General features: G+C 58.4%; 1 protein-coding gene across 3 annotated transcripts; it reads left to right on the top strand.

The window, feature by feature from the left end:
• The first annotated feature begins 10,792 nt into the window (after positions 1–10,792).
• FRMD6 (FERM domain containing 6) lies at positions 10,793–21,934 on the top strand. 3 transcript variants are annotated; one of them, XM_050898239.1, is made up of 13 exons: positions 10,793–10,910; positions 11,689–11,779; positions 12,067–12,146; positions 12,944–13,020; positions 13,710–13,896; positions 15,138–15,293; positions 16,314–16,379; positions 16,464–16,532; positions 16,729–16,903; positions 17,855–18,190; positions 18,307–18,432; positions 19,170–19,261; positions 19,382–21,934. In XM_050898239.1, exons 1-13 carry the CDS (start codon positions 10,812–10,814, stop codon positions 19,664–19,666), a joined length of 1,839 nt encoding a protein of 612 aa, XP_050754196.1. In that variant the 5' UTR covers positions 10,793–10,811; the 3' UTR covers positions 19,667–21,934. The 3 variants fall into 3 exon arrangements, with proteins under 3 accessions (XP_050754196.1, XP_050754195.1, XP_050754194.1); XM_050898238.1 differs by having other exon boundaries at positions 12,067–12,182; XM_050898237.1 differs by having other exon boundaries at positions 12,067–12,209.
• The last annotated feature ends 1,397 nt before the right edge of the window (positions 21,935–23,331 follow it).

The following is a 23,331-nucleotide window of genomic DNA, read 5'->3' as shown; positions in this document are numbered from 1 at the left end:
TATTGAAATGCTGGGATGGAAGATACTCGGCTGGTGATAATGCAGGATCGCAGTGAACAGCTGCTATTTCCCGTCTTCTTAATATAAATATATCTAGTGCGAGAAAAATCTGTATATTTTATGTGAATGGTATTTTCAGTCATAACCACAACACCTTTTTTTTTCTTGAGATACGCCTAGCAATGCAATTAGCTCAGTTAAACCTTGTCCAAAAAAAAAAAAAAAAGAGTTCCATTTATTACATTTTCCATCTGTGTTTCCGCTTCTTGGGACTTTGAGCAAGATTAATTCCAGAATTGTTGAAGAAAAATGTCACCGGAGTCTTTGGGCTTTTCCTTTCACAAAGAGGAGAGGCAGACCGGACACTGGCTAATGTCCATCTTTCCGAGCTCTCCCCACGTCGGAGCCTGGGGCGGCTCATGCCGAGCGTGGCTTTTCCCGGAGACTGTCTTCTGGCCATGAGAGCATCTCACGTCGATATGTGACACGGCATTTCTCTTAGGCTATATAACAGCATTAGCATACGTGCCATCCACGTACGTGTTTATATATCGCCTTGCTGGTATTCAAGAGCTCTTCCTGCTGCTTTATTTAGCCTCTGCAGCAAGGCAGGCGCTGTGTTACTGTATTTCGGTATTACACAAGGCCGAGGGGGTGCAAGCGATGGGGCAGGGGCCGTGCAGGACGTGCTCAGCAGGACGGACTCATCTTCCTCAGCAACACACAAAGCGACGGGGCCGTGTCCCGCTTGCGCCCTCCCCAACCCCAAAAATGTTTTATGAGTTGGACTAAATGAGCCGAACGGCAGCTCCGCCACGTGCCTGGCCCCTACCTGGCTATCCCCCCATGTTATCTGCAGGAGGGGGTGTTTCCAGAGTCAATTTTGGGGGAAAAAAGACATTTCTGGCTGGGGTGGTGGTCCCTGCTCAGCCACGATGCTGCCCGTGCCCTCGGCTGTGGTGGCATTCGGCACGGGTGCCTTCGCGGGGACTCAGCACAACACAAGCAGGAGCGAGCTGCCGGGTGGAAACGCACCCCGAGTTTCACATGGCATGGATAAGAGCGTGAGAGCGAGCCCAAAGCCGAGGGTTTTCCAGCCCCGCTCTGCCGAAAGCCAGGCTGGTTTTTTCCATGAGGAGAGCAGCGCGTTGGATTCCCACTGCCGGTACCGCGCACTCGCATAATGTAATTACCCAGCACGATCTGTTGAGCTGCAAACAGATTTCAGGAATGAGTGTCAGGGTATTCGCAGCAGAGCTGCTCTTTATTTAGGTCTGGGAACAAGCGGCTGTTCTCTCCCGGAGCCTCGTAGAGACTGCGGGGGAAGAGCTGGCCTCGCAGGTCATCCCAAAAAATGCCTATAGACACTTAAAAGTGAGGAATAAATAACTGCTCCGAAAACAATCTCACCAGATGGCACTTCTGAAGAAGGAGCAGCTCAGAGATGCTTTGCTGCTAATTTATGGTGCTGCTGCTGCTGCTGCTGCTGCTATTCCCGTCCTGGGTCACCTATGGAGAGACCCGTGTGTGCATTAGCCCCATTACGTGCGCTGCGCGGCGGCTGGCCCTCACACGAATGAGCCCGACTCACCTTTGATCCAGCTGCCGGGACATCAGTGGGAGCTTTAGTGGGAACAGGATTATTTGGCCCTAATTCTGCTCCTGCCTCAACCCGACTCCTAAGTACTGGCTTAATATGCCAGCGGCACAGCCAGGGCTGGGGATACTGGGCTGGGTGCAGGGGGTGCTTGGGCTCCCCTCTCCAGGGATGCTCAGGTCCCCACGGGGGACATGTGAGTCCCTTCCCGGGAGATGCCCAGGTCCCCCCAGGAGGATGCTCAGCTCCTCTCTCTGGGTATGTTGGGTGGGTGTATTCTCTGGTGGAGGCTTGGGTCTCCTCCCGGGAAATGCTCCAGTCCCCCAGGGGCAGTGCCCGTGTGCCCTCCCCAGGGGATGCTCAGGTCCCTTCCAGAGCAGGTTCGTGCTCCCCCAAGGGAACACGGGACGCCCGGGACCGGGTCGGGGGGGGGATGCCCGACTTCCCGCGCCCCCTCCGGGGCAAATGCTCGAGTCCCCTCGCCGGGGCTTGGCGGGGGGGGAAGGTGCTCGGTTCCCTCCGGGGCTTCTCGGGTCCCCTCCCGCCCGGGGCTGCCCAGTTCCCCCCCCCCCCCCCCCCCGCCCCGGCCTGTCCCGGGGACGGCGCTCAGGCGGGAGGCGGTGCCGGTGCCGCTCGGGGCGGTGCGGCCCGGGAAGGGGCGGGGGCGGCGGGTTGGGCTGGGCTGGGCTGGGCTGGGCACGGCTCCGCTAGGCTCGGCTCGGCTCGGCCTCGGCTCGGCAAGGCAGGGCTCGGCAGGCAGCGCGGTCCCCGGAGCCGCAGGTAGGTGCGTGCCCGGCGCCCTGCACCGCGCTCCCGGCCCGGCTTAGCCCGGCCCGGCTCGGCTAGGCTCAGCTCGGCGGAGCTGTCGCGCCCCCGGCCCGGCGCAGCTCCCCCACCTCTCCCCCCCCCCCCCAACCCCGAGGACTGCCGCGGGTGGGCCCGGCGTGGGGTGGCGTGGGGCCGGCGCGGCTGCTTGTTGCGCTTGGGGGATGAGTTGGTGCCGGAGAAGTGCGAGAGGCTCCGGCTTGCAGGAATGCGAGTCATTTCCTCCGCCCGCCCGCGGGGAGCTGAAGGCGAACAGCGGCCGGGCTGCTCCGCCGGACCTCCGCCCGCTCCCGCCGCCGCCGCCGCCGCCGCCGCCCCCGCCCCGGCCCCGGCCCCCGCCGGCCCCTCGCCCGCGGGTTGTGCGCGCCCCGGGGGTCGCACTCGCCCACGGGTCCCCTCGTCTGGGGGAACCCCTCGCCCCTGGGTCACGCTCACCCGCGGATCCCCTCGCCCGTGGGACCCCTTGCTCATGGGTCACACTCGCCCACGGGTCCCCTCGCCCGTGGGTCGCACTCACCTCTGGGTCACCTTGCCCATGGGTCCCCTCGCCTGTGGATAACACTCGCCCATGGGTCACACTCACCCACAGATCCCCTCACTCCTGGGTCATGCTCGCCCACGGGTCCTCTTGCCTGCAGGACCGCTCACCCCTGGGTCACACTCGCCCCCATGTCCCTTCACCCGTGGGACCCCTTGCTTGTGGGTTACACTCACTCATGAGTCCCATCACCCGTGGGTCACACTCGCCAGTGGGTCCCTTTGCCCATGGGCCACACTCGCCAGTGGGTCCCTTCACCAGTGGGTCCGCTCACCCCTGGGTCCTCTTTGTCTGTAAGACCTCTTTTCCGTGGGTTGCATTCACCCATCAATCCCCTTGCCCATGGGTTGCACTTGCCCGTGGGACCCCTCACCCATGGGTCCCATCATCTGTTGGTGCCCTCACCCATGGTCCTCTTGGCTATGGGTTGTGCTTGCCCATGGGATCCCTCACCCGTGGGTCCCATCATCTGTTGGTGCCCTCACCCGTGGTCCTCTTGGCTATGGGTTGTGCTTGCCCATGGGACCCCTCACCCATGGGTCCCATCATCTGTTGGTGCCCTCACCCGTGGTCCTCTTGGCTATGGGTTGTGCTTGCCGATGGGATCCCTCACCCATGGGTCCCATCATCTGTGGGTCCCCTCACCCATGGGTCCTTTCATCCATGGATCCTCCTGTTTCTGGGTCACAGTCATCTGTGGGACCCTGTTGTCCATGGGTCCCAATCACCCATGGGTGCCCCCACCTACGGGTCAGCCGTGGGGGTGCCATGGCTCGGGGTACAAGCTGGTACCTGGTAGTGCCGCTAATGGTCTTCTCTGTGTTTCCCACCGGGGATGCGAATCCCCGCCAGGTTCTGGGATTGGCGAGGATAAACCCACGCAGCTCTTAAATTGGGCTTTAACTGACATCGTGCCCTCGTGGCAGCGAGGAAATCGGGGCTGAGGTTTCCCAGGACGGAGCTGAGGTTTCCCAGGACCGTGCTTGGTGTTCCGGTGTCCTTTGACTCACACGTGGGAGTAAGGCGGTGCCCGTCCCCGCCGTGCCCCCGGCCCCCTGCCACCTTTGCTGTCATCTTGCGGTCCTGAATCAGCTTTTTTTTCTGCTCACGGCCGATGCGTTTCTGGTCATGAGGATGTTTTTTTTTCCCCTCTAAGCCAAACTCTGCTTTTCCGGAGATGCTTCGGCGTGGCGCTGATGGAGCTGGGCATGTGGAGCTTTCCTGCTCTGCCTAATTCCTGGGCTGGTTTGTGTTGGTGTTTTTCCACGGGGCTCGCTCGCCTTCTCCGATTCTTGGATAGAGTGGGGATTAATTTGAGCTCTCTTGCTTGAAAGCGATGTTGTTTCATTTAAAACTCCCAGTCCCGAAGGCGTATTGGGGTTTGGTTATAGGTACTGGCTTTTTACTATCGTTTTGTAAAGGGGTTTCTTTTTTTAAACTGGGTTTATTCAGGCTCTTTAAACCCAGAGTCTGTAAGCAATTATTCCATTACATGAAAGTCAGTATGCTGAAAAAGATTAATTCAGACCAGATGTAAAAATAAATGTGAATTTGAAATTAAGATGATGTCAGCTCCCTCCTGCTAAAAAAAAAAGCAGCCTTTGGACTCCAGATGGAGTACACAAATGATGGCGGTGGTTAAAATATCTGCCTGCTTGTTAATTGAGTTTTATGCTTTTTTTTTCCCCCCCCTTGTCTGAAAAGCGGGCTTAGGATATTTTAAAAAAAAAAAATAAAAAAATAAAAAATCTTTTCCCCGTTGCTGCTGGGGCAGGGAAGTTTATGGAGGCTCTGGCGTGGCCGAGGAGCTCTCCCAGCCAGAGAAGCGGAGAGCGGCACTGCGGGGGAAGACAAATCCCCCTCTGCCCGCTCCAGGATTAAAAAAAAGTAACTTGGTTTAGCTTCGTTTTGCCAGATCTGGAGCTGGAGGCGAGGACGTCGCGGACGGCAGCGGGGGCAGAGGGAGCTCTGGATAGTTCAGGCGCAGTTACGTGCGTTTCGGCATAAAATGGAGCTGGTTTTCAGGCTCTCGGCTCTCTGCGGAGCGCTTCGCATCCTTTTTTTTTTTTCCTCCCCACGTGCACAAAGTGCTGCACGTTCCCCAGAGCAGGGATGGGTTTGGACGCTGACCCCACGTACGGTCGTGTGCCCGAGAGCGGGGCGCCGGGGATGGGGCTCCCCAAAAGCGCTTTCCCCCCGGGAAGGACGGGTTTGCCCAGGGCTGGAGCATCTTGGAGGGAGGTTTATTAAATAGGGAGGTCCATGGTTTGGAAACTCAGGGCTGTGCTCTCTGCGGCCTGGGGATGTGGGATGGTGACACTGGCCCTTACGGCTCCTTTGTGGTCCAGGGATCCTGCAGCCAAGGCCAAATCCCAAGGGATTTACGGATGCTGCTGCTAGTGTGGGCTGCAGCCTGCCCACAGAGCGGGGAGCAAAGGCGATGCTTCACATCCACATCGGAGCGATGCCTGCCATCCCGGGAGCGGCACCTGAGCTCTGGGAGGTTTGGGCTTGTTGCTGGTGACGCTGGGGGACGGTTCATAAAGCCCCTGGGAACGCAGTGGGGACAGGATCCGGAGAAGGATGGGGGAGCTGGGGTGTCCTGAGCACGATCCACCCCCACCCCCCCCAACCCAGTCTTGGTGCAACTGGGTGCTCTTAGCAGATATTGCTCTAATGCCAAAGGCTTGGGGCGAAGTTTTCTGGAAGGAAATAAAATGGAAGAGGCTGGTTCGGTAGCAGAAGAGGGAAGAGGAAGAGCAGGCGCCGTCCCTCCCTCGCTGGAGCCTGTGCCAGGCAAAATCCATTTCTGTGTGAATCCTCGGCGGAGGCCGGGCCGCTTTATTTATATTTTAGTGCGCCAAAGTAAGGGAATGAAGAGGCCGGGATGGCTCTGCCGCGGGTCACAGGCGGATAGAAAAATCAGCGCTTCCAGGCCGGATTCGGCTCCGTGCGTGGCAGAAGGACGGGCAGGGGCAGCCGTTTCCCGAGCTGCCGTGGCTCGGCCTGTGTTTCCCCATGCCCTGATGCGATGTCCCACGGGGCTCGTCCCCGGCGCTGGCTGCGATTGCAGCTGCGACACAAACAGGAGGGGACAGAGGGGCCGTTATCCCATTTTTGGGATGAGGCGCTTGGCTCGGCCCTTTGCGGCCGTCCCCGGGTATCCCCGGCAGCCGCTCTGCCTGTTGCTGTTGTCCCATTGCAGCAGCCAAAGGGGAGGAAGAGGAGGAGTGTTGCAGAGCCGGAGGCAGGCGAGCTCCTGGGGGGACCTTCCTTGCAGAGGCTTTTTGGACACCTCCAGTGCTGGGGGGCATCTGCTGGGGCTGGTGGGGCTGATGGGGCTGGCCCCCGGCTGCCCAGGCTGAGTTTCCAGCATCCAAATAGCTTTTGTGGCGGATGAAGTAATGTAATATTTATAACCGAGTCCTTTTTCCCAGTGAAGGTCTCTTTCATCTGCCTCTCTTCATTAGGAGGAAACTGTTGAGTTCATGAAGAATTGGAGACGATTTTAATTACGGGGCAACCGCAAGCAGGAATTAATCTAGCTTTTGGGTTAGTAGAAGCTGCGTTAAGTGACGGCCTTAAAACTTGTAATAACAGCTCGCGCATACCTGCGCCCTGTGATGTGGGGTAAAACCGACTCTAAACTCTTAAAAACAAGAAATTCCTGCCCCGTGAATTCATCTTCTCATCTCGCTCTGCACTTTGGGCTGCCTCTCGCTGCGGGACGGCCCATGCCTACGTCTGGGTCCCGTGCCAAATCCCTTCCCTCGCCCCTGTTGTGGCTCGGGAGGGCTGGAACAAAAGCCTGGCGATGGGTGAGATGGCTGATAGGGCAGAATTTTTAAAAAACGGATATTTTGGCAAGGGGAGGATGAATGTGAGTGATGGAGAAACGGGCTGGATCTGTCTGGGGGCTGGGGATTGTGGCTGGGTTGAGCGGTCGGCACTGTGATGGTCTGGTGGGTACCGCGGGGGTACAACCCTGACCCAAAACCATGAGCACGGAGACTCAACCGCTTCTTTTAAATGTAATTAAATAAGTGGAGGAGGGAAGAAATGCTGCACATGCAAACCAGCCTCGCTTCACATGCACAGAAGCTGAGCTCTTGCTTCTTTGGAAGAAAAACCCACCTCAGCCGGCAAGTTCAAGCGATGTTAAATCCCCAACCCTGGAATTGCATCCAAATTTATATTTCCTATGAGAGCCTGGCACGCTGCTCCGGCACCTCCGTCTGAACTGGGCCCAGCCTCTGCCTGCCCTCGGCTGTGTTTGCGAGACCCCGCGCTGAATAAATCCCCCGCCGAGTCAGCAGCGATGGCCCGAGCTGCTTTTCCAAGCCGCGCCGGCCGGCAGGTTTGTTGCGTGGTGTTTTCTTTACAGCAGAGTTTTGCGACGGGGTTTATCCCGTGGCGTTGGTACAAGGGAGGGAGACGGTATTCCGGCAGGCTGGGCTGAAAAACACGGCGGATCGAGGAATTTTCTGCACATAGCCCCGGAGTTACAAGGCACATAAGGTGTTTGCAGTGCTTCCTACGGAGTTTTAATGCTCTTTTCCCTATAGCGGGGAAAACGCGGCTGGAAGACCTGGATCTCCCAGCGCTGTGGAGGCTGATCCGTGCCCGAGTCCTCATTCCCAGTGTTTTTTTCCAGCCAGCTTTGCTCTCTGGATGGAAAACCCCTTGCAAAACTGCCTGGGGTGGAGATTCCTGCTCGGGCTGTGGGGTGACTTGTGTCACCCCCCCGCCTCAGCACAGCATTCCAGGGGGGCTCTCCCTGCAATCCAGGCTCTTTCCAGCTCAGAGCTGAGCATTTTCGTGCCTCATGTCAGCGCTTGCGCCGGAGCAGAAGCGACTCGGTGAGGGCAACGGCACGGGGTCCCGGGGAATCAAAGCTGACATTGTAGGAATGAGCAGCAGATGCTCGGAAAGAATTTGCCGGCGTCTGGCCGAGGCTGCTGGAGGCACATCGCCCTGGAAAGGGCTTTTTGTGCCCGCTTGCTAAATCTACCACGGCTCCAGCTCACAGAGGGCTGGCAGAACCCCAGGGGAAGCTCCTGGAGCTGAGGAGGGGTCTCGCACCACCCCTGTGGTGCCCTATGCGGTCATCTGATGGGGTGTTATCATTCAGCAGCAGGAACTGGAGCATTTTCTTTGCAAATACCAAAATATACGGGTTTTTTTTCCTCCGGTGTTTTGCTTGCTCTTGGAGGTAAGGTCCTGCAGAGCTGCTGCTGGGGGAGATGTTTTCTTTGGCTCCGGCGGTGCCGTCCCCACCGAGCCGCACGATGCCCGTGCTCCGCTGACGCCAGTTCGTGTGTTTTAATCCCCGATGCTCAGGGACCAATTCAGGCTGCAGGAGGAGGAGTAAATATATTGACTGGCGTGGGGACGAACAGCCTCGGGATGCCAAGAGCAGCGTGGTGCCGCCGGGAAGCTCTCCCAGGGGACACGCAAGCTGCACGGTGGGGCCCGATGCCCGGCCCCTGCCTGGTTTTTTAAGGCGATTTGGAGGCGGTGAGGTGATGAGGTGTGACACCGGGGTTTTTGGCAGTGCCCGGAAGATTTGGTTTCATTTCCAAGTGCTTTTAAGAAGATGTTTTCCTCGGGGATCCCGCTGCGAGCAGGGCTTGGTGCAGAGGCTGTAGCGGAGGAGGGACCTGTTCCCGACCGGCTGCTCCGGGCTTGTTCCTGCGGCAGGGATGCTGTGGGTCCCTGGGTGTGCGGGACTGACGCTGCGGTGCTGGCAGCAGAGAAGAACCTCCTGGTGATGGGTTCACCAATAAATCAGGGGTGGTTTGTGCCTGTGGCTGTAGTTCTGAGCTGGCTGTAGCCCGCGGGGCTGTGGTGGGAAGATGCTCTGGTGCACCCATTGGGGCTGCAGGAGACCTTTGGGTGGGATCAGGGTGTGGAGGGTGCTGGAGGGTGCCCCGGGGTACGGCTGCTTTGCCGGGGACGCGGCGCCCTCCCTGCCATGGCCTGCGCAAGTCACTTCACGCCCAGCCCCGCATCGGTGCACGAGAGCTGCCGGGCGCCCGGCCGGGGCGAGGATGTTTGCCAAATACCTTCAGCCCCGTTTTGTTCACCGCTGTGATTTTTAATGAACCTTGAAACCAACCCGTCCGCTGCGCTGTTTGCTCCCCGTTGGGATCAATCATGTCTGGGCACAGCCGCGATGCGCCGCCACGATGCACAAATGCAATGCACAGATGCGATACATGGCCACGATGCATGGATGCAATGCACAGCTGCAATGCATGGCCACGATGCATGGCCACAATGCACAGGTGCAATGCATGGCCATGATGCACGGGTACAATGCAGAAATACAATGCACAGGTGCAATGCATGGCCACAATGCACAGCTACAATGCATGAATGCAATGCACAGATGCAATGCACGGCCACGATGCGCGGATGCAATGCACAGCTGCAATGCCTGGCCGCAATGCACCGTCACAATGCATGGATGCAATGCATAGATACAATGCATGGCCATGATGCACATCTGTGATACATGGATGCAATGCATGGCCACGATGCATGGCCACAATGCATGGATGCAATGCATGGCCATGATGCACAGCCATGATACATGGATGCAATGCATGGCCACGATGCACGGCCACAATGCATGGATGCAATGCATGGCCACGATACTCAGCCATGATGCACGGATGCAATGCACAGATGCAATACACGGCCACGATGCACGAATGCAATGCACAGCCACGATGCATGGCCACAATGCACCATCACAATGCATGGATGCAATGCACGGCCATGATGCACGGATGCAATGGGTGGCCACGCTGCACAGCTGCACGGGGCCTCAGTGGTGCAAACCCAGAGTGGCGTGACGAGAGAGCATCACCTCTGGATTTCCCAACTTCTGCAAAACCCCAGTAACTACCTAACACAAAGTCACCTCAGGGCACTTTTTTCCCTGCTGTACAAATATGCAAGTTAAACTGTTTTGGAAGCCAAAGGCATTTTCATGTAGACCAAAGCAAATATTTGGTGAAGAGGGAGACACTATACTGTCCTCGGTGCCAGCATAAATCTATGGGTTAGAAAAAGGGTGAACTAGTTTAAAGATCCTTGCTAACGGTGTCATGCGTGCATTTGTGTCCCTGGGGATGGTCGTGGGGTAAAAAGTGCTTAAGGAATATTTGCCCTTGAAAATAAGAATTGCCTGGGGTTAGTGCTAGGACGGATTCACCCGCTCGGCCCCGGTATGGATTTAGGTGAACGCTGGGAAATGGCAAGAGACGGCAATTCCCATCTGCAAATCACTGTTAGTGCTTGGGTTGTTTTATTTAACCCCCATGAAGAGCTGGAGCTGGGGGGAATGATGCTGGAAGGGATGCGGGGGTCCTATCGCAGGACCCCACACCAGCCCCTCGCCTTTTTGCTGCTGGCAGCAAAACCTCCCGCGCCCCCGCGCCGCTCCTCTCCGGCAAAGCCGGGTTTGTTCCCAGCAGATAGACTTGTATTTTTTTTTAATTATGCCAGGAAAGCCTTTCCTGAGGTTTTTCTGAACCCGAGCCGGGAGAATAAAACTGCTGGGTCAGGTTTTTTGGGCTCGGCTGCGATCCTCTGCTGCCCTAACCGCGGCGCCGGGGTTGGGATGCGGGGTGGCCGTGGTGGGGTGCGCTTGGGGGTCTTTGGGGGACACCCTGCTTCTGGGGGGATGTGATGATGGGTGGGAAGGATGCCCGCATCGGGGTGCAGGAAGCCGGGGCTCAGCTCCCCTCTCGTCCGCAGGGATGGCGCCCGCGGGGACCGAGGCCGCCCCGGCCCGCCGGTGAGGTGCCCGCCGCCCGCCCCGAGCCCCGAGCCCGGACCACAATGAACAAACTGACCTTCCACAACAACAGAGTCATGCAGGACCGCCGCAGCGTTTGCATCTTCCTCCCCAACGACGACTCCCTCAACATCATCATCAACGTAAGGCAGCGCGGAGGCCAGGGAAACCCCCTGAGCACCGACATTTTCATCACAGCCGGGGGCTTGCAACCGGGTGCATTTGCAAGCTCTGGTTTTGCTTCTGGTTTTGATTTTGAGCCTGCCTGCTCTCGCCCTGCCGGAGGAATGCACGCGAGTTATTCCCCCTGAAGGCTGCGGCAGCGTTTTGCGCTCTCCTGCTTCTTCTTGACTCGATGGGCTGCTGGCAGCGCCGTGATTTTCGGCGGGTGACCCGCTGCATGCCATCCCACGGGGCGGCACGACAAGGAGCGGGCAGTCTTTCCTCCTTCGGTCCTCGCTCCACGCATCCATCGTGGATGGCAATTCAGCCTCGTGTACCCCAGCGAATAAGCAGGAGGGGGTTTGGCTCTGATTCGGATGTAGTATTGAATGTGAAATTCCCCCACTTTTAATTTTTTTTTAATTCAAGACCACCCAATATTCTGTTTTCTGCCCCCAAAGCCATCTCCCCGGCGCCGGGCTGGTTGCAGCGAGGTCTCCACCACCGCCCGCTGCTCTCGAGCTGTCCCGTGGTCCCCTGTGCATCCCATCCCCAGCAGAGCCGTGGTCCTGCACCCAAGGGTGGGAGCCTGCTTTTGGGGACTTCCATGTTGACCTCATGGAAAAAAGAGCCCCGCAGCCCAGCCTGTCACCCCCCCAGGTCCTGCGAGGGGACCCGGCGAGGGGGTTCGGCACCGCCTGCCCAGCTCAGCTGGGCACAGATGCAGCGGGGACCACGTGTCGGGGTTTTTTTTTGCAGGTGAAGATTTTATGCCACGAGTTACTGGTGCAGGTATGTGACCTCCTGAGGCTGAAGGACTGTCACCTCTTCGGGCTCAGCGTCATCCAGAGTAAGTCAGGGGCTTACGTCGTGGGTTCGGTGCCCGTGGCTGGTCCAGCCTGATGCCATCATGGCTCGGCAAGGCGCGGTGCCACCGGGTCGGGGGGGTGTGTTTGCCCAAAGGTGGGTGCAAATTTACCCAGCCCTTTGGTGGCCTCTCGTTAGGGGACGAGGAGGTTACAGACCGCTCCCCGCCCCTGACACACCACCCGCCGATGGGTCGGGGGGACCAGGGCAGGGCTTGGTGGGATGCAGGGGACACGCGGGGGATGCTGATACCAACTCTGTCCCACCCAGACAATGAGCACGTGTACATGGACCTGGCCCAGAAACTCTACAAGTACTGCCCCAAGGAGTGGAAGAAGGAGGCCAGCAAGGTCAGCGGTGAGGTCTTGCATGGAGAGCTGACGGCAGTAAGGCCACCTCTGTCCCCGTCGCAGGTCACTTCCAGGACACGGGAACGCAGCCGAGGGGCGAGGGGGTGGGGGCACTTGGCTCTTAGCCAGCGTGGGGCTGGGGCGGGGGGGACAGGGGCAGGCGTGCAAAATGAATGAAACCCGGATGATGCTTGATGGCTGTCACCCGAGTGCCACCGTGTGCCCCAGCTGGGGACGTGTCCTCCACGCCCCCCACCCTGGAGCTGTGATTTTTTTTTTTTTCCCTCCCATATTTCCTTATACTTCAGCAGAATTTTTAAGGTGTCCTTTCTTCCAGTTTCTAAAAATCAAGCGTTTGGGTTTTTTTCCCCCCTCAAAGCACCTTTGAATTATTTCAATGCAGCGTGCCAAGGGGGTTGGTGTGAAGGTTCCCGTGCTGGCTCTGAGTTGGCACCCGAGATGGGGACTGGTGGGTGACAGGCTGGGGTGGGGTGGGAAAGGGACAGTGGTGGTGGGGGGCTGCAGACCCCCTGGGGGTCTCGAAGCCAGCCGCCTGCTTCTTGAAATCCAAAATCCCCTTCGTATTTCAGCGCATTGGGGGGAAAAAATAGGTGTCAAACTCTAATTCAGGAAAAAAATGCGATCGGCGTTAGCGAGTGAACTCTTCCCTGCGGCTTTCACCCCATGGGGGGCAAGGGGGTGGCTGAGACGGACCGGGCCCCGGGTGAGGCGAGGCGAGGGGCCGGGACGCGATGCCGAGGTCTCCGCAGGAGCCCTGAATATCTCCTCCGTTCCAGGGGATCGACCAGTTTGGCCCCCCGATGATCATCCACTTCCGAGTGCAGTACTACGTGGAAAACGGCAGGCTGATCAGGTAGGGTGCACCCACCCGTCCCCACCACGGTGGGCACCCACCCGGCGAGCCGCTGGCGGAGGAGCACCCCGGGGTGCCCCTGGCTCAGGCACCGCTCGTTGGAGCTGCGCAGCCTTGGGATGCTGTGGGGTGCTGCTCGCGCGCCCAAAAGCTCGTCCCTTCTGTTGGGGCTGTGTGTGGCTGGGTGCCGGGGGCAAGTGGGGACACTGCTCCCAGCCAGCGATGACAAAGCCTTTTGGGGGGGGGACGCTGGGGACATTGCGTTAGGGTTTTGTCACAGCTTAACCCGTGGCACAGCCTGATTTTAATTCACGCATGTGCCAGTGGCCGGACGGGAGCTTCAGGTCCTGTTTCAGGGAAACAACGATTTTCAGGGTCTTGGGTGCGTGGGGACACGGTGGCATCTGCAGCCACGCAGGAATGCTTTTGGGGGTGTTATTCTGGCTGTGGGAAGCCCGGAAATTTCAGCACAGTGAAGCGGCTGCAGTTTTGCACTACCTAATGGGAGCCCCAGCTTTAAGGAATGGGAGAAAAGGGGGCAAACAAGTCGGCACCCAGCCCTGCTCCCTCTGTAAGAGCTTCACACCGGGAGGAAGGTGCCGGAGTTGTCTCCCACCCCCTGATCTCGATCATGGGTGGGTGTCCCGCTGGCTCTCCTCTCCTCCCCTCTCTCCTCTGTTCCCCCGCAGCGACCGGACGGCACGCTACTACTACTACTGGCACCTGCGGAAGCAAGTGCTGCACTCGCAGTGCGTGCTGCGCGAGGAGGCTTATTTCCTCCTCACCGCCTTCGCCCTCCAAGCCGACCTGGGCGACTTCAAGCGCAACAAGCACTACGGGAAGTATTTCGAGCCCGAAGCCTATTTCCCCGCCTGGGTAAGTGCGCCGTGACGGGGTCCCTGCTCTAAGCTTGTACGAACCCCCACGAGGCTGCTGATGCTGGGCTGCTCGGAGGCTTCCCGGGCGGACGGCGTTCCTGCTGCCTCCCTATCTCTGGCTTAGTCCCGGTTATTAATAACCTCTGACAACTGCGGGGCTGCAAATAGCTGCGGGCAGGGAGGGTTGGGGTCGGTGTGGTGGCTGGGGCAGCTCATACCGCTGGTGGGGATTTCCCTGTGTGCTGCAGGGATGCTCACGGGGGCTTCCCCGCCTGCCACGTGCCATCACGGCATCGCCCCACCATCATCAGGCGCACCCCCTCGGGTTTTGCAGCCCTTTGGGAACTGGTGTCCTCCGTGCTGGCAGTGGCCATGGGTGTAGGCAGCTCCTGGGATAGTCCTGGAGGGAAACTGAGGCAGGGCACAAGGTGACGCGCAGCCCCAGGTCACCTCCGACCGGCAGGCAGAGCTGGGCGCTGGGGCGATGCCGTCCCGATGACTTTGCACAGGAGCGGAGTAGGGAGCGGTCCCGTATGGCATAGCAGTGGCACAGGCAGCTCCCGGCTGGGACTCCCCCTTCAGCAGGGACCCCCCGCTTTGGCAGGGACCCCCCTCCCCGCAGCGACGGCCCGGCGCCAGCCTCTGCGGGGTACCCAAAACCAAGTCAGTTTATTACCAGATAGGTAAATATTAGTTAGAGAGGAGCGGCGAGGGGCTGCACGGCCACGTGTGATGTGCCCTTGGACCCCAAGCAGCTGAACCTCCCCCGTGGTTCCCCGCAGCCGGGGCTGCCAGCACATGCCGGCAAGGGGAAGATTAATAAAAGTTCTAGGCACCATTGCCCACTTTATGTGCTTTCTTGGTTTTGCCTCAAAATCTGCCAGCTTCTCTTTTTTTCACACGTGTTGCTGAGGAGCGATGGCCCCGGGGCCGTGTCCCCAGCCACGCAGCGATCCCCATCCGTGGCTCTCCCTGCCCCGGCACGGGTGTCACCGGTAGCGTGAGCTCCACGGGATGGGCACGCGGAGCAAACGTGCGCTTCCCAGTGGGAAATCCTGCTGGCAATGAGAAGTCGTTGGCTGCTGTATTTATTTTATTTTTGCTTGCAGCTCTAAAACGGAGCGTATTGCTCCGATTTCCCTGGAAATCGCCGCTGCCCGGGAGCGGCGGGGCTGGCAGCCGGCCCCGAGCGAGCGCGGAGCAGCTCCCCTGGACAAGCTTCTCTTCTCCTCCAAACAGGTGGTTGCAAAGAGGGGCAAGGACTACATCCTGAAGCACGTCCCAAACATGCACAAAGATCAGTTCGCCCTGACGGCCTCCGAAGCCCACCTCAAGTACATCAAGGAGGCCGTCCGGCTGGATGACGTGGCTGTGCACTACTACAGGTTGTACAAGGTGAGCCCCGGCCGCAAGCCTGGGCTGGGTTTTGGATTCAGGGCTGCTTTTTATTGAAAGGAGCAACTGCCGAGCAATTTCTAAGGTATTTTGGGAAGAGCTGCGTTTGAATTGGCACTCGCTGGCTGGAGCAGAGCGGTCTCGAGGGCAGTGCTTCGCTCCCGGAGGCAGGGAGATGCAGCTTTTTATAGTCCTGCCATTTTCTACAAGTTATGGAGAGGCGAGAGGTTTGCTGGGGTGCGAGGAGGCAGCCGCGAGGTTTCTGAGATCTTATTTTTTAGTTTCCTCTCCCTAAGAAATACGTGCTGGGTTTTTCTCCCAGCAAAGAGATTTGTTTGCTGGGAGCTGGTGCTTTGCAACCCGTTTTGTAACGTCCTTAAGTTAAAGAGGCGAAGCCTTCGGGAGAGCACAGGGAACGGCAAGTACAGAGAGCATCTGAGCTCGGCAAGGGGGTACATTGTTAAAAAGGGCTGTAAAAAAAATAAATAAAACCTTGTTTCCAGCCCCGCCAGGGAGATGTGCATGGGGGACAGTGGCCGTGTGCGTGGCCGGGGCCACCCATGCTGCTGCAGGCAGGGTGGGCTGCCCCCCCGTCACCCGCTCTGTGCCGGTGCAGAGGAAGGTTGGGCTCAAGCGTAAAAGTGTCCCAGCTCTGTTTCTGAAGGTCCTTTCAAGTTTTTTGAGGTTAAACTGCTTTTCCAGATCCTTAAGCTGGGGCGTTTCTGGGCGGTGAGGGGGGCAGCAGGTGCCTGGGGGTGAGACTGAGGAGGGTGTTAGAGGATGCGACCGAGCGGTGTGTGTGCATCGTTAATTAAACGGTTGGACTCAATGATCTTAAGGGTCTTTTCCAACCTAAATGATTCTATGATCAACGTGGCACCAACCACATGCGGCTGTTGCTGCTGCACGGGAGATGGGGTGACTACAGGAGGATACCTGGGCTGGAGGCCAGATTTATCCACTTCATGCTGCAAATCGTGTATTTAAAAGCATCTTTTTTTTTTTTTTTTTCTCCCTTAGGACAAAAGGGAGGTGGAAGCTTCCCTGACGCTGGGGCTGACGACACGGGGCATCCAGATCTTCCAGGTAGGTGGCTGAGCGAGGGCGACGGCTCGGTTCCCTGCCCACTGCCGGCATCCTCAGCTGGGCCTGTCCCTTCTCTTTTTGCAGAACTTGGATGAAGAAAAGCAGCTGCTTTATGACTTCCCCTGGACAAACGTGGGGAAACTGGTGTTCGTGGTGAGTGCCGCCATCCCCAGGCAGAGCATCTCTGCCCGTATCGCTCCTGGGCTCTGATCTGGGCACGGGGCGGTGTTGCACAGACCTCAAGCGGGTTGATTGCAAGCTGGGGAGTTAATAAGTGGGCTGCAGCAGGACTGGGCGAGAGTTAGAGTATTTTTCTCTCCGGGGCTGATGTCCCCCCTCTCCCACGCAGGGCAAGAAGTTTGAGATCCTGCCGGACGGGCTGCCTTCGGCCAGGAAGCTCATCTACTACACGGGCTGCCCGCTGCGCTCCCGCCACCTCCTGCAGCTGCTCAGCAGCAGCCACCGGCTCTACATGAACCTGCAGCCCATCCTGCGCCAGGTCCGCAAGCTGGAGGAGAACGAGGGTAGGTGCCCCCCCCCGGGGCTCAAATCCCACCGGAGCCGGGCTCCCACCCGGCTTTTCTGCCCGTACAAGCGGCTGGTCCTTGTGCCAGCCCCGTGGCTGGGAGAGTGTCGGGGGGTGGCTGTCCCCACGTCCCCCTCAACCGTGCATCGGTGCACCCTGGCCCTGCCCGACAGGCAGGCGCTCTCCTGGCTGGGCTGGGTGCCCACAGACCCCCCCCCCCCAGCTGCTCAGGGATGGGCACAAGCCCTGCTGCGGTCCCTGATGGCCCAGTTCCTCCCAGTGCCTCAATGCAGTGCTTCCCAGTGCCCTGCATCCCATCTCCAAGCTTAGAAAGCCCTTGTGCAAACATAAGATTTTCCTCCTCATCTTCCTCTTTCCCCTCCTCTTCCTTGTCCTCCTCCTCCTCTTCCTCCTCCTCTTCTTCTTCCTCCTCATTGTCCTCCTCGTCTTCCTCCTCCTCGTCTTCCTCCTCTTCTTCCTCCTCCTCCTTTTCCTCCTCATTGTCCTCCTCTTCCTCCTCCTCTTCTTCCTCATCTTCTTCCTCCTCATCTTACTCCTCCTCATCTTCTTCCTCCTCGTCCTCCTCATCATCTTCCTCCTCTTCTTCCTCCTCATCGTCATCTTCCTCCTCCTATTTTTTTCCTTCTCTTCCTCCTCATTTTCTTCCTCCTCTTCCTTCTCTTCTTCCTCTTCCTCCTCATCCTCCTTCGGAGGGATGGCACAGCACAGAGCCCAGCAAGTTTGAGGCTCCCCACCCCACCTCACCATCCCCAAATGCCACCGGGACAGGGCTGGCTCCTGGTATGCCACCCCGCTGGGCTTGGGTGACAGTGCCCCTGGGTGCTGGTGGGGGGTGGGGGGCCATGCCCTTCCCAGGGGGGGACCAGGGCACCCCGGGGGGTCGGGGTGCAGGCTGCCGGGTGCCGACGGCACGCCGCTGGCCTCGCAGAGAAGAAGCAGTACCGCGAGTCCTACATCAGCGACACCCTCGACCTGGACATGGAGCAGCTGGAGAAGCGCTCGCGGGCCAGCGGCAGCAGCGCCGGCAGCATCCGGCACAAGCGCCTCTCCCGGCACTCCACCGCCAGCCACAGCAGCTCCCACACCTCGGGCATCGAGACCGACCCCAAACCCAGGGAGATGGGGCCCGAGGATGGCTTCTCAGGCGCCGGCACCCACCGCAAGCTGAAGACCTGCAGCTCCATGACAAGCCATGGCAGCTCCCACACCTCCGGGGTGGAGAGCGGTGGGAAGGACCGGCTGGAGGAGGACTCCCAGGATGATGGTGAGACACCAGCTTGAGCGTGGGCTTTCCAGCTTGGGTCTCACCAGGTAATGGGGGTTGGAGGGTGCTCTGAAGGTGCACATCAATGACTCGTCCCACCTCCTCCTCGCCTGCAGAAATCGAGATGCTGGTGGATGACCCCCGGGAGCTGGAGCAGGCTGGCGAGATGGAGGTGAGCCCCGACATGTGCGTCTACATCACGGAGGACATGCTGCTGTCGCGCAAGTTCAACGGGCACTCGGGTAAGGCGGCGGCCACCGCTTTTATTTCCAATTTCCCGATGCAAGTCACGCCTTTGGCATTCAGCAGAGCAAAATTAGCCCGAGGCGTCCATTTGGGATGCTGGGAAAAGCTGTTCGCCCAGTGGGTCAAAGGAGAGGTGGGGTAAATTTGGTGAAACTGTAAAAAGAAGGGTTGCCCAGGAAAGGTGCAGGTTTTACTCGGAGCAGGACTGATGCTCCGTGCAGCTGCCCCATGGCACGGGGGAGTGTGCCCAGGCACACCGGGATATTTGAAGATACCAGGGGACGACGGCAGGAGCTGCCCGCGGGCGATGGACATAATTTCAGCGATGTTCTCAATTGCTGGCCCCCGCTCTCGTTTTCATGACAACCCCTCGCTTGTTCCCATGAGCACGGGTGCTGTTATCACACGTGTGAGCCTGGCTTCTCCGGACCTGTGCCTGTGCCCAGAGAGTCACCCGCATTTCCAGCTCCGTGCTGGGAGCTACTGGGAGGTCTCTGGGGTGCCAGGCTCCCTGGGGACAGCTTTGGATGCCGCTTTGGTGCAAATTTGGGATGCTTTGTAGGTAACGCTGGTTGCAAGTGGAGCTGTTGGGGTGAAGGCACCCCATCGAGCTGAGGATGCCTTGACCCCAAAGCAAGGGCAAGCCCCCAGGGGCAGCAAGCACGGATCCCAAGAGAGCTGAGAAGCCTCGAAATAACCTTTGCACCCTCCTCTTCCTCTCTCCCCTGCGCAGGGCTTATCGTGAAAGAGATCAGCTCCTCCACCTCCAGCTCCTCGGAGACGGTGGTGAAGCTGCGGGGGCAGAGCACCGACTCCTTACCCCAGGTACGTTGGTGCTGGTGGAGCTTTGGTGAAACCCAAAGCCCTGCTGACACCGTGGGTTTGGCTTTCCCCGACCCCCGTGGCTCCCTGGCGGGTCCTGAGCCTCCTTTTTGCTTTGCCCAGACGACGTGCAGGAAACCGAAGACCTCGACGGACCGGCACAGCCTAAGCCTGGATGACATTCGGCTCTACCAGAAGGACTTCTTACAGCTGGCCAACCTCTGCCAGGATACGGCCCAGAGCTATACCTTCGGCTGCGCCCATGGGCTGGAGGAGGAAGGGCTCTACTGCAACGGCTGCTTGGCCCAGCAGTGCATGAACATCCAGGAGACCTTCCCCGTCAAAAGAACCAGCAAATACTTCTCGTTGGATCTCACCCATGATGAAGTCCCCGAGTTCGTCGTCTGAGCGCCGCGGGGAGCAGGACCGGCTGCCCGCCCTCGGGGGCCGGGGGGGAGGCTGGAGCTCCCTGCCCTGCATCGGAGACCGTCAATGCTGCCTTCCCCTCACCCCGCACCGCTCCCTGCAAACCGAGGCCGTGGAAACCATTGCACTCGGAGAATCGCCCCGATGGCGGGCGGGATGGAGACCCCCGGGCATGGCGAAGTCCCGCCGGCGGTCCCCCAGCATCCTTTCTCCTCCGGATCAGTTTGTGCCAAACACAAGTTGTCTTATTTCGACTGGGAGAAGCACAACTTGTTTGAGCTAGCGGAAGCCAACTCCTGTTTTCTCATTGCCTCGTGGCGAGGTGGCCTCTTCTCCTCCTTGCCTCCATCCTCAGCGCTGCCGGCGGCTCCGGCGGTGGCTTGGTGGCAGCCGACGCCGGAGAGAAAGTGCCAGACTGTTGTGTTCAAGTCAAGCCAAAGAAATGTAAATACCCTAAAGGCCAGTACGGGGAGGGAGAATTAAGCAATAACCAGCCGGGGATCTCCGGGCACGGGTGATGTACCGTGGAGGAAGGCACGGCCAGCAGCCGCTGGGGCAGAGCATCGACCCAGTTCTTCCAAAAACACGTGCTGGAGGTCAGGCCAGAGCGATCCTAGCGAGGCGGCTGGGAGCTCTCGGAGCCGTTTGCAGCTTGGTTTTTTTTCTCTCTTTTTTTTTTTTTTCCCCCTTGAGGAAAAAAAACCCCAAAACCAAAAAAAAAACCAAAAAACCCCACCCAAGAAAAACAAAAGCAAAGGAGAATGGAAAAGAATAAGTCATCTGTAAGGATATCGCAATAATGCATCCCAAACTTTGAATATATAGAGATTACATATATAAATATATCGACGTATGTATGTTTATATATGTCTGGATCTTATAGACCCATTTGCATTTTACTTCTGCTCTAAAATACCTTTTATACAAGGATCTGCCTCTCTTCTTTAATGAACCATGTAAACAATCATATTTTTTTCTAAGCACTAAGGTGAGAAAATAGACTTTCCTCTCGAGAAGAATATGTATGCAACCGCGTTGTAAGTGTGGCTCTTCCCGGTGCAGTCTCCGTTGTATTTTACCAAGGCTTTTCATGCGTCTTTAAGTCTCTTACAGTTTGAATAGTTCTGCTAAAGGATGATGGTGATGTGCTAGAAAAACCCAAGGGCGGCTTCTGAGTGTGCCCTAGGGAAGCCAGCCTGCCCAGGTGTAACATTTACCGTCGGTACCGGAGGGTAAAGCATTACAGCAGCTAATATTCACAGCACAATGCCTTTTTAGTCGATATTTTTAATTAGAGTTTAGCGATTGACAGCCAAAGTTTTGCCATATTTTGATATACCACCTTTTTTTAACTGGAAGCTTTTCGTAAAAAAAAAAAAAAAAAAAAAGAAAAAAAAAGAAAATAATTATTTTATAAATAAGCACCATCTTATTTTTATAAGAAATGTTGGGGGAGGGAGCCGAGAAGGGGGAGCTGGTACCAAAAGAAATGGAGCGTAGCTATTGGCACAGTGCAAAAAAAAAACCCTCAGTGTTATTGGAATACGGGAGCTGGTAGGGGAGAGCATCGGGCGCTGCCGTGGCTCTGCGCTGTGGGACCGTGGCACCGGCACGGCGTGTCCCCACCCCAGAGCTTGATCTCACCCGGCACGAGGGCCGGCGACGTTGGATATTCTGGGGAAAAAAATGTAGGGAGCCGAAGGCTGGCAGGGTGAGCAGGAGGCTGGTGGCCCTTCAAGCCTCTCTTTATCTCCCCTGAAGCCGTAGGGGAGCCGGAGGGATGCTGCCGGGGGGCTCAGGGCTATGTGCCCCGTTCTGCTTTTGGGGGGACCCCAGCAAACACCCCAAAAGCCTCTCTTATGGGCACCACATCCCAGGCTGGCATGCCAGGGTTTGCTAGCAGCAGCCCCACTGCAGAGCCCCATCCACGGCCGGGTTTGCGGTGTGGCGGGGGATTGGTGTGTGCACCAGCAACCTGGGTCTGCCGTGCTGGAACCGCCCGGGCTGGTATGAGCAGGAAAATCCCCTCAATTCATCTCCAGCCTCTTTTTTTTTTTTCCCCTGCGTCAGCCCCTGCGAGGCAGCAGGGCTGCAGCACCCAGCTGGGGGGTCCTGCTGGCACCCCCTCCGCCGGCGAGCCCTGGGTGCCTTCCACGGCACCCTCACCCTGCTACTCTTCAGAAACACGTAGTTGGAGCGAGCAAAAGGGTAAATTGTGTAAAGAAATGCTCGATGCTGTTCAGAAAGCATTGGGGGGCGGGGGGGGGGCAGCTACACCAGGGCCTCTCCATTTCTTGCCCCCCCAGCCCCGTTATCCTGCAGCCGAACCCGGACCGAAGTGTCCCAGCTGGAATTGGAGCGATGCCGGGGGCTGCGATGGAGCTGACCCCTGGGCAAGCGGGAGCGGAGCCGGGTGAGCCGGCGGGGCCGTGCCGGGAAGCTGGGGGACACAGAGGTGCCATTTATTCTGCAGGTGGCCGGGGCGGCCGCGTGGGTCCCGTGGGGGACGGGGTGGCCGTGCCCGCCTGCCCTTCGTGCCGCTGCCCCTGCAATAATGAGCTATCTGTCTGCACAAACGAAATAGTCCTTTCTGTGAAAGGATCTTCCCGTCAGGGCGATGGGAGAGCCAGTGACTGTGTTGCGAAAGAAAAACACAAGGAAAACGATACAAAAAAACCGCGCAGCGAAATTATTTTGTACCAATGAAGTTTGTTGTGTGCCTTTTGCGGTACGGCTGGAAATGACAATAAAGTGACAGTTGTTTGCATTACTTTGACTCTTGGCGATGTAAAATGCTCCCGGGCTTAAGTGAGTGATGAAACATGTACGAATTTAACGAACGCGTTACATTTATTGTGCTCTCTGCTCCAGCATTGCCCGGCTCAGGAGAACAGGCTAAGGCAACTCCTGCCTCGGGCGGGGGAATGGATGGGCTGATCCTTTCAATCCTGGTTTTTGGTGATTTCTATGAATTCTGCGTTGGGAGGAGGCGCGGGGGCACCCGCAGGAGCTCCTGAAATAAGTGGGGGCATGGGGGGTGTAGTAAGGGTTGCAGATGGGGGTGCCTGCTCTCCTTGCAGCTGTGCTACACCGATGGCTCTGGCCGTGCACCCCGGTGAGCCCTGTGCGGGGTGCTCGGCGGGGGTCCCCAACCTGTAGGAGCTGGAGGGGCTCTGCTCTGGGATAAAGGGTTGAGCCCCTCCTTGGTGGCTGCCATCGTGGAGCTGGGTGGGCCCAGCAGTCCCAGTGGGAAGGATGGGGGGGGTCAGTGCTGCACGGGGCTGGGGCACCCCGCCTGCTTGCAGCAGGGGCCACCCTGGGGTGTCAGCCGGGCTCCAGCATCCCCGCGGGCCATTAGCCCACAGCTCACTGTGTCCCCACGCTGGCCCTGGCCAGGCTGCTGAGCAAGGCACGATTTTTGCTTTTTTCCTAATGGTTCCCCCCCCCAAAATGCTCCCCCGTTTCCAGAGCAGTGAAGCCCAGCACGGGCATCACCCCTTAGCCTGGGCAGGTGACGGTGACAGCAGGGCCCTGGGGCACGGGGACTGCAGCGGCTGGGGGGGGCCATACCCTGTCCCAGTCCCCCCAGACCCACCAATCCTGCTCCCCCCCAGCCCGGTTGGCAGCGCTGAGCAGCGGCATTTGCT

Source organism: Gymnogyps californianus, chromosome 5 (genome assembly GCF_018139145.2).
Source record: "Gymnogyps californianus isolate 813 chromosome 5, ASM1813914v2, whole genome shotgun sequence".
Taxonomy (NCBI): Eukaryota; Metazoa; Chordata; class Aves; order Accipitriformes; family Cathartidae; genus Gymnogyps; species Gymnogyps californianus.
Note: the sequence above shows the minus strand (reverse complement) of the source record. Positions and strands in the feature narration are given on the sequence as shown.